The sequence below is a fragment of the Carica papaya genome, chromosome 5, assembly GCF_054855325.1.
Source record: "Carica papaya isolate Zhongbai chromosome 5, ASM5485532v1, whole genome shotgun sequence".
NCBI classification, from domain to species: domain Eukaryota; kingdom Viridiplantae; phylum Streptophyta; class Magnoliopsida; order Brassicales; family Caricaceae; genus Carica; species Carica papaya.
The window spans coordinates 43,417,862-43,428,754 of record NC_142313.1 but is presented as its reverse complement, the minus strand read 5'-3'; the positions used below and the strand labels follow the sequence as shown (position 1 = coordinate 43,428,754).

Genomic DNA, 10,893 nt, shown 5'->3' with positions numbered 1-10,893 from the left:
TGCTAGTGAAGGTTGTCTTAGGATGATTAGTTATTCGTTCTTTATTTTATTTCTTTAATTACCATTTATATTTTAGAAGAGACATTCTCGTAGCCCTATTGGGCATTCAAAATTATTATATAAGGAATGTAAACCCTAACTCTATTAATCGCTTCCGCATTTAATTTTATGAATTCATCTTTATTTAAGTTCTGACTCTTTACAGTTTTCATAAGAAGCTTGTATTCAATCTGTCTAATGAAGCGCCATTCACAAATTAATAAAAATTTTAGGTATAATTCCTTCATAGTAACTACATTGTTTATATGATACTTTAACTCAGTTGTTCCTTTCTACATTAGGCAAGCATAAGAAAGAAATTTACATTTAAGAGATTCTTGTGGTCCGAAAATTTCTGAATGTATTTCTTGATGAACTATCTGGACTGCTGGTGGATAGGAAAGTTTAATTTAATATAGATCTTTAGCCTGAAACCCAGCCCATTTCAGTTGCCCCTTATCATATGAGTCGTGTGGAGATGGAAGAACTGAGGAAACAGATCAAAGAATTGCAAGATAGTGGGTTAATCTGACACAGTATATCTCCTTAGGGTGATGGAATCACATTTGTAAGAAAAGGGGATGGGACCCTGAGGTTGTATATTGACTACAGGGGATTGAATAGAGTCATTATAAAAAATAAATACCCCTTCCCAGGATTGATGATCTTTTCAATCAATTACAGGATGCTCAGGTTTTCTCCAAGATTGACTTGCGTTTGGGTTACCATCAAGTAAAGATTAGAGCAGAGGACATTCCCAAGATGGCCTTCAGAATATAGTATAGATACTATGAGTTTCTGGTCATGCCATCTGGGCTAATCAATGTGTCAACCATTTTTATGTACTTGATGAACATGGTTTTCAGGCAGTTCCTGGATCAGTTCGTCATAGTGTTTATTGATAATATCCTGGTCTATTCAAAGAGTAGGGAAGATCATGCTCAGCACCTGACTCAGGTTCTATAGTTTCTCGGAAAAAAGAAGTTGTATGCAAAATTGATCAAGTGTGTGTTTTGGCTTGAGCAGACTACCTTCATGCACATAATATCAAAAGATGGGGTGTCAGTGAATCTCGAAAAGATTGAGGCAGTACTGGGTTAGGAGAAATTAACTTCGGTTAAGGAAATTCATAGCTTTTTGGAGATGACAGGTTATTACCGCTGGTTTGTGAAAAGGTTTTCAAGCCTAGCCGTTCCTTTGACCTGGCTTACGAAGAAGAATGTCAAGTTTGAGTGGAATAAGGATTGTGAAAGGAGTTTTACAGAACTCAAGAAGCGGTTAACTACTACACCAGTTTTAACTCTGCCAAATAGGACAGGTTGATATATAGTGTTTAGTGATGCTTCCTATCTAGGGTTGGGTAGGGTTCTGATGCAGCACGGAAAGGTCATAGCCTATAGGCCCAGACAATTGAAAAGTCTGAAAAGAATTACCCCACCCACAACATGGAACTTGCCGCTATTAACCAAGCATTGAAGACCTGGCGGTACTACTTATATAGGGAGACTTTTGACATTTATACAGACCATAAGAGCTTAAAATATATGTTCACCCAGAAGGATCTCATCATGCGTAAGAGGCGTTGGATAGAGCTATTCAAATACTATAATTGTAAGATTTTGTATCACCCTGGCAAGAACAATTGGTAGCTGACACGCTCAGTAAAAAAAATATAAGTATGTTGGCTCATTTAATGGTTTTTGAATACATGGTAATAGGGGTTGCACAACATATATGACTTCAGGATTTGAAAAGGGCTACATGCTTGACCCATCTAGCAGTTCAACCTGAACTGATTTAGAGAATGAAAGAAGCCCAACTGACTGATTCCACCCAAGTAGCTCTCAGAAAGGATACAGAACATGGTATAAATCGAGAATTATGAGTAGAGGCCAATGGGTTGCTCAGGTTCTAGGATAGGATGTGTGTCCCAGATGACAATGAATTAAAAAGAGATATTATGACAGAGGCTCATAGTTCAAAATTCACCACGCATCTCGGAAGTATTAAGATGTATCAAATCATGCGACTCCGATTTTGGTAGAGCAGGATAACAAGGAAAATTATTGATTCCGTCTCCAAGTGCCTTGTATATCAACAGATTAGGGTAGAGTATCAACACCCAGGTGAACTATTTTAGCCATTACAAATTCTGGAGTGAAAATATGAACATATCACTATAGATTTTGTAGTAGGGTTACCTAAGGCACGCTCGGGGTATGATACCATTTGGGTAATAGTTGACCGACTCATCAAGCACTCTTATTTTCTGGCAATCAGAATGACATACCCCTTAGACAAGCTAGCAAGAATCTATATTCGGGAGATAATTAGGCTATATGGAGTTCCAGTGATAGTGATATGTGACAGGGACCCTAGGTTCACCTCTCAATTTTGGTTAAGTTTTCAGCAAGCAATGGGAACAAAATTGTCCTTCAACACATTATTCTATCCTCAAACAGATGGACAGTTAGAATAAACCATTCGTACACTGAAGGATATGCTCAGAGCTTGTGTTCTAGACTTTGAAGGACATTGGGACAATCACTTATCTCTGATAGCGTTCTCTTACAATAATAGTTATCAAGCAAGTGGCGGCATGACTCCATATGAGGCATTATATGCCTGACCCTGTAGATTGCCAATCTGTCAAGAAGAGGTGGGTGATAGAAAATTGATTGGCTCAAATCTTGTAGATGAGACCACAACTAAAATAGATAAAATCAAGAAGAACATCTAGATAACCCAGAATAGGCAAAAAAATTATACAGATACCCGAAGGAGAGATTTAGAATTTGAGAAGGGCGATCGAGTGTTTCTCAAGGTCATCCCCTTTAAGGGTATCAACAGGTTTGGAAAGAGGAAAAGTTAAACCTCCGGTTCATCATATTGTTTAAGATCTTAGACAAGGTTGGTACGTCAGCCTACAGACTAGCACTACCTCTAGAACTATCCACAGTCCATAATGTATTTCATGTGTCTATGCTACGCAAGTACAACTTAGATCTCTCACATATCTTGTCTTATGAGCCACTTCCAGTCCAGGAGGATCTATCCTATGAGGAGGTACCGATAGATATTTTGGACCAGAAGAGTAGAGTGCTTCGTAACAGAGAGATCTCCTTCATCAAGGTCTTATGGTAGAATCACTTGAAGGATGAGGCCACTTGGGGCTAGAATCGGACTTCAGAGCTCAGTACCTCCAACTGTTTAACTAGTGAGAGAACGACAAATTTGAGTGACCAAATTTTTTCTTGAGGTGGGGAGAGTTGTAACACCCGAGTCTGAAAATTTGGTATGAGATAATTTATTATTAATAAAAAAATAAATTAAATTAATTTAAAATTTAATTTTTATGATTAAAATTGGATTTTGGATGCATTTAAAAATATTTTCAAAAATCAGGGTTAAAGTAGAAATAAGGGAGGGCCTATTTGAAAAACAATCTAGAAAACTAGGATAAAAATAAAATTTTCAAAAGTTTGGCCACGCGGATCGCCACATCAACAGCACGACAGTCTCTATGCACCGCGTGGCAGACACGTGGACACATGTCCACATGGGCGATTTGCATGCCAGCAGATCCAATGGGCCAGATCGCATCCCACGTGCACAGACGACCCAATATGTTTTCTCTTTAAATATGATTAGACAACTGGATTTGATCGCGATAGACTATCCAGATTTGCACACGGATTGACCTAAACGAGCTTCGAATCGGACAGCTCTCCTTACTCTATGTCAGTGCGAATGGACAGCCAGGATCAGGGGAAGAGAGGTATTTAAACCTCTCTTCAGTCGGCTCCCAAAAACCCTAGTCGACACCCCTAACCGGAGAAGAAGAAGAAGAAGAAGGGTAGCTGGAGGAAAGCTCAGCCGTCGGAGGGACACCTTCACTGCGCACTAGAGCCACCATCGATGCCGAGGAGGTAAAATTATTTCCCCTTATGCTTAGAATTGAATTTCGAACCTCCCTACACCCATATCGGAGTCGAAAGTTCGATGGGTGAGCTGGAAAATGCGAGCAAAGCTTGGCTGAGCCACCGTGGCCGCAACGCAAAACCCCCTCTGATGAACCCCATCCTGTTTTCTATTTTTCTCGATTTTTTGACTATTGTGTTCCCTATTTCTGGAGCAGGTTAGCCGAAGAAAAATTATGACCGCAAAAGAGGAACGGCAGAGCCATCGCATCGAGAGAACCCTATGCTGGTAAGGTCTCGATTTCCCCTTTTTTGGGCTGAAAGAGACTCCCTAACCTTATTTTTTGCAAGTTTCCATGCAAAACTGGCCAAAACCAGCTGAAAACAGCTAGCTCGAGAAGAACTTTCATTGTGCCGGAACCCTAAACTGGCCAAAAATTTTTGAAAAACACTTATTTTGGCATTTTTGATGTATTTTTAGATACGTCGTACGTATTTTTATTTTTCACAGAAAAAACCTAAGAAACTCAGGAATTGCCAGGAAGTGCATTGAAAAGAACAATATTTCGTACACCGATCCGGGGTAAGAATTCCTCACCATTTTCTCTCGTTACAATAAATTAAAATCTAATAATCAATGAATGGTGTGTTTTGTAAAAAAATAAAAATTCTTAAAATAATTATAGGTCGCTACTGGAGCCGAAACTGGTCAGTGTATATTTACCCTAGTTTGGTTGTTTATTTTCTCTTATACTGCCTAAAATGCTTACTGTTACATCATGTGCTTTAATTTATTGAATTTAATTGCTTTTTCGTTTATTTAGTTTATCTACCCGTGTTGTCCTCATCTGTTGATTGGTTTGCAATAAATGCCTTGATCACGTCTTCCTTAATTACTAATATATTAATTTATACTACTTGTGTAATTATCACTCTATTGTTCTATAAATATGGAAGAGTTCGTTGCGTGTGATTTGTGGCGGGGGAATGATGTGAATATGTATACTAAAGGACTTTGGGTACCCTGGGTATGGGTGTACGGATCCGATGCATAGGAAAACTCTACCGTGGACGTTACTTCAGTCAAACGGAACTGAGAAGTCCCATACCAGAAGGGGTTGGGAGGTATATATTAACTCTCATACCGGTCGATAAATCGAGGTGGTGGTATGTTTGACGCTCATTACCAGCCGAGGTATGGAAACAGTGGCTTGATTAATAATTTTGATATTGGATTCATACGTAGGGGGACATCCTTATGGACCTCCAGATGTACTGGTAAACAAGTAAGAATATAAGTTTATTGTTATTGTTCATTTGAATTTGTAATAAAAATGTTATTCCGGTTATTGTTTTCATAGGTCGGTTTTGGAAACTTATAAAAGTAAGTATGAAATAACAGTTTTTAAGTTAAACGAATTGATTTAAAAAGAAATAATGGCTCCATTGGTTATTTAATAATTTTTACCAATCTTTTATTCTTCGTGTCGGTGTTAAGTGTGATATTCTTACTGGGTTAGTGTGTTTCATTCCCCTTATTTAACCATTTCAGATCAGGAAGATCAAGATCCAAATCCTGAACTGTAAGAAGGTTGCAAATAAAAGCTGCCTCCTGCATCCAATCAGAGTTGCCTAGTGGAGGTTAACCCAATAGGATCTTTAGTTGCGTCTTCTTTTATTATTTATTTCGTTGTTGAAACTGCCTAAAATGAGCATTTCTGTTACCCTATTGGACACTCCAAATTTATTATGTAAGGAATGTACACCATAAACTCTAAATTACTTATGCTTATAGTTACTTAATTCATTATTTTCATTTTCTTAAGTTCTGGCTCTTTACAAAAGAAAAAAAAAATAAAGACAACTGAATTAACAAGTTATTTTAGTCTACGCAGTGTCAAAACTATCAAGATAAGGTAATTGGTTAAATTCTTTAGATTATAGAAAAATCTTATGGTGCCCCTAGACATATGGTAGCTCTGGTAGGCACAATGGTCAATATAGAGTTTTTCTACCCGATGTATGTGAGATATCTTCATATCCCAATTATGAGCCAACAAGTTTTTGAATTGGGATGACAAGACTTTATCAGACTTACCTGAGCCACTTGACTCGGACAAACATGAAGCGATGAGAGAAAATAAAATTTTTATCAGATGATGTGCAGGACATGTACGAGATAGATAATTTGCAAACCCAATATAACTTAAAATACGTTTAAAAAATTAAAATCAGTATGGGTTCAATCTAGTTTTTAGTTTATTATACCAAAAAGTAGGACATGTTCAGATTCGGTAATATCTATCCCAAATTGACTATGTTGTCCATTCCTAGTATGAACTTACAATAATTGTCTTGACTATCATGAGCAATTCTGCTAGCAATCGCACTACCAAGTTAATAATTTCTTTTTTCCACATAGAACTTTTTCTATTTATTTTGTCATTCCAACACGACATTAGTCTTCACATTCCACATTTAACATGCGCATTGTTCGGTCCCTTTAATTGTGTACGTAGATTCTGTTATGTTTATCATTTTCTACTTTTTCGCTATCACCCTCTCATCTAGTTTTTGAATTATATGAAAATTTGTCTATTCTACTAATATTCTATTTTTAAAATTTTAATGAAACATAAATGATAATGTTACTTTAAGGTCAAACTTATTTTATTATATTTTCATATAATTATTAGATTTTAATTATTTAATATGTGTAAGTCTATGATAATTTTCACAATTTAATATACAATTAAATCAAATCAATTTCGTTAGTTAATTCTACTAATTTTATATTCATATATGTGAAGGAAATAATTAACAAACTCCTTAATCGAAAGTGGACATAGACTTAATTTAGAATAAAATATTATTTTTATCTAAATTTCTACTTTATTTATATTATATTTTATTTAGAGTCCGTAAAATTAGAATTTAAAATTTAAGTTTTGAATTTAAGTTATGATATTAATATATACTATATTATATTAAAAAATAATTAAATTATTATTAAATTCCTCAAAATTATTTTTTTTTATTATTATTTTTTAAAAAGTACACTTGAGCCGGAGATCTATCAAGCTAAAATACCATTGGGTCTTCTCTCATCCAAAATACCAAAACTGAAGATAAGGCGATAAGCCCCTGTCCACGTGTCAAAAACCCATTTCCCCCTCCTCTTCCCCCTACTACTACCTTCCCTCTCCTTCCTCACAACTCCATTTCCTTCTGCAAAAAAGAAAACCTCCCATGGCCTCATCACCATCACTCCTAACCCCTCCAACAACCTCCAAGCCCACACCGTCACCTCCCCGCCGCCGCATTACTCCATCTGCCGCCGCCTCACCATCCTCGCCATCGAAACAACAGCCTCTTCGCCGGCATTTCCTATCTCTAGCCACCACTGCATCAGTCATCTCTTCAGTGTTCCCCGGAGTGATATCCCCTGCGCCGGCGTTGGCTGCTTTCGACGAGGAATACGTGAAGGAGACGGAGGAGGTGATTAACAAGGTCCGGAACACGATCAAAATGGATAAAAGTGACCCGAACGTGGCGGCTGCGGTGGCTGACTTGAGAGATAGCTCGAATTCATGGGTGGCTAAGTATCGGAGAGAGAAGGCTCTTTTGGGTAGAGCTTCTTTTCGTGATATTTACTCGGCGTTGAACGCCGTGTCCGGCCATTATATTAGCTTCGGGCCTACTGCTCCGATTCCGGCGAAGAGAAAGGCTAGGATTCTTGAAGAGGTTGACACTGCGGAGAAAGCTCTCTTGAGAGGAAGATAAGATCAGCTGCTTTGTTTTTTTGTTTTAAATTCTTTTTTTTCTTAAATTTTAAACGCTATTTTGTATTTTAGTAATTATAATAATAATATAATTAAGGTGAGAGATCCTCAAAATGGATAATTTCCTAGAAATTATAAAAAGAAAAATAATTCCTCCGAACAAAACTATTAGAAATGTTAATTGTTTGATGCGGTAATTAAGAGAAGTTATGTAATTTTTATTTGTTGTCCTTTTCCAATAGTTTACATAATAGTTTTTCAGCAAAATTATGATAAATAATTAGTAATCATATGTATAATTATATGTATATAAATAATTCCTACACATATCTAAAAAGAGGAACCATAAGAAATATTATAGCAATCCTTCCAAATTTGCTCGCCATTAGCAAGAATTTTAGATCTTTCGCCTTTAATAACGCGATTGTTGAGAATGTCTTGAATAAATGCATCGCGACAAGGTTTATCCATTGCTACCAACTTAAAACAACAAACAGGAGTAACTGTTCCTTTGTCAAACAGACTTGAATAGATCTCGTTTCCGCAAAATGCATTCATCGTTGACGTACATCCGTATTTTTCTATCAATTCTTCTTGCGTAAGTACACGAGAAATTAGTGTTAAAACACTTGTGAGAAATTCTTCTTGTCATATTTGGTAATTAGTTAAAACTCTATTTTTCGTTACATTTTTGTTGTTTGTTATAATTGAGACACTCGAAATTAATAAAAATAGAAATTTATTTATATATGACAAGAAATCATAAGATTTATTTAGCATTAATACTTTCAGTTTCTTCTTCAATGTTGATATAAATGAATTCGCTGCAATTAATAATTTCTTAATAATATTAATTGTAATTAATAAGGACTTTATATGCCTTTAAGTTCAGATTTGTTTACATAGATTTACTCACAAATTTACACAGATAACTAATTATATGTATATATATCTATCTCAACTTTGAAAAGTTTTAACAAAAACAAAAATTAATAAAAAGTTAAACAAAATTTAAATTCATTGTGACAATCACTTGAGAGAACTTATTGTTTAAAAATGACAAATATCATCTTCAATCTACATATATTATATACATTAGTTAATAATAAGATAGACGTTAATATTTATAGTATATTAATCACAGTGACACTAACATTTACATAATTATAATGTAACGAGTTTCAACAATAGAATATTTTAAGATTTTCTTTCATTTCTCAATTTTAAACTTCCACAATTGTTAATGATTTTGTGATAACCTCCACTTATAAAAATTTCAATTGATAGGGTTCTAATGTTAGCTACAACTTGCAATTATAACCAGATATATTCAAGGCTTCTACAGCCATCATGACGGGAGTTATAGTCCTTTCTATTGAACATGGTAAATGATTATTTGCATCTATGACTACAGATATTTTTTTTAGTGCTATACTACTTAGGCTTTAATGAAGAGAGATGGTAACGGGGCAAGCCCGAGGTGGGGTTTTACCAAAATTAGACTCATCTTGATAAAGAATAGTTTACCATGAAACCTTCCTGAACTCGAGGTAGATTTTTCAAAATTAGTTTTTTTTTTCTTTAACTGCACAAGTTTATAGTGAAATCCAACTTGCCTCGTCGTGGTTACCTAAAGATGAAGATGGAAGACTCTCTGGCAAGTCGCAAGTATGAAGATGGAAGATTCTCTAGCAAACAACAAACTTGCAAAGATGGTGCAAAGGATTGTCGGGTAGGCATTAGAGTGCCGAGCGTAAAGCTGCAAAGGAAGTTGTGAATCTCATGAAAACCTTTCGATTTGTGAAGCTAAAGATGAAAATGATTAAAGGAAAAAATATAGATGATGCCATAAAAGGAAGAGGATATAGATGATAAAATGAAGAAAAAAGATGATTAAATAAAGATGGAAGGAAGAGGATATTGATGTCGTGTGTATCACTATAATCTTATATCCCCACCACTATTTTGAATTTTTTAATGATATTTATATACATTAACCATAACATTTTTTTTAATAAGGATGGTAAATTTTGATTGAATATGATTATGTATTTAGCTTGATTTTTTATATCCCCACCACTATTTTGATTGAATTTTACTTAAATGGTTTACGATAAAGTATAGTTTTACTGTAATCACAAGCCTCCTATATTGAGAGAGAATTCAAAATGAAAATGCTTACGACTTCACCATAAAAAAATAGATCCTAATCCTTACCAATAAGCTAACACTCACTTATCAGTAGACTGATCCCTTACTAACTTATCTTAGAGAAAGAATAACATATTTTTACATGCTCCATCTACATGCAAGTAAACATATGCTTGCAATTTTTTTTTTTTGGCCGAACCTTCTTGTGACTTTAGATACTCTAATGACAGATATGAACCAAAAACTATGGATAATGTCATCACATATATAAGGAGATAATTTTGCTTATTAATTTCAACCCACCATTTAATTGACTCAGAGAGATAATTTGCTAAAAACTATAAAAGGAAAAAGAATTCTTAAGAGTAAAGCTATCATGAACTTTAATGAATTTTAATGGTTTGATCTAATAATTAAAAATATTTTTTGTAAGAATTTTACATTATTTGGTAAAATTTTAATAATCAGTTGTTGTATATATATAAAATAAATAATTTACACATGTATTTAATGAGGCGAATTAGCAGCAATTAAAGCACAATCTTCCCAAATTTTCTTGCCATTTGCAAGAATTTTAGACCTTTTTCCTTTGATAGTAGGGTCATCGAGAATTTCCTTAACAAAAGCATTGTGACAGGTTTTATTCATTTCTACGAGGGTTAAACAACAATCACCACTAATTGTTCCTATGTCAAGTAGACTTGTATATATCTCATTTCCACAATGTGCAGTCATCCTTGATGTACATTCGTATTTCTCTATCAATTCTTCTTGTGCAAATACATGAGAAATTAATATTAAAATATTTGTGATGAACAAAATCATATAAAAAAATTTGAGTTGCGTCCTGCCATTGTGATCGGGCATAATTGCAAATTTAGCTTGATTTCTAATTGTGATATGGATTTATTTATACTTCAGTGGTTTACAACAAAGTATAGTATTACAATAGTCACAAATAATCCACCTTGAAACAAAGAATTCAAAATCAAAGTACTTAA

The 10,893-nt window shown here is 34.7% G+C and overlaps 1 protein-coding gene across 1 annotated transcript; it reads left to right on the top strand.

Moving 5' to 3' along the window:
* The first annotated feature begins 7,114 nt into the window (after nucleotides 1–7,114).
* On the top strand, nucleotides 7,115–7,842 carry PSB27 (photosystem II family protein). Its single transcript, XM_088221207.1, has one exon. The coding sequence runs from the start codon at nucleotides 7,209–7,211 to the stop codon at nucleotides 7,740–7,742; it is 534 nt and encodes a 177-aa protein (XP_088077333.1). The 5' UTR covers nucleotides 7,115–7,208; the 3' UTR covers nucleotides 7,743–7,842.
* The last annotated feature ends 3,051 nt before the right edge of the window (nucleotides 7,843–10,893 follow it).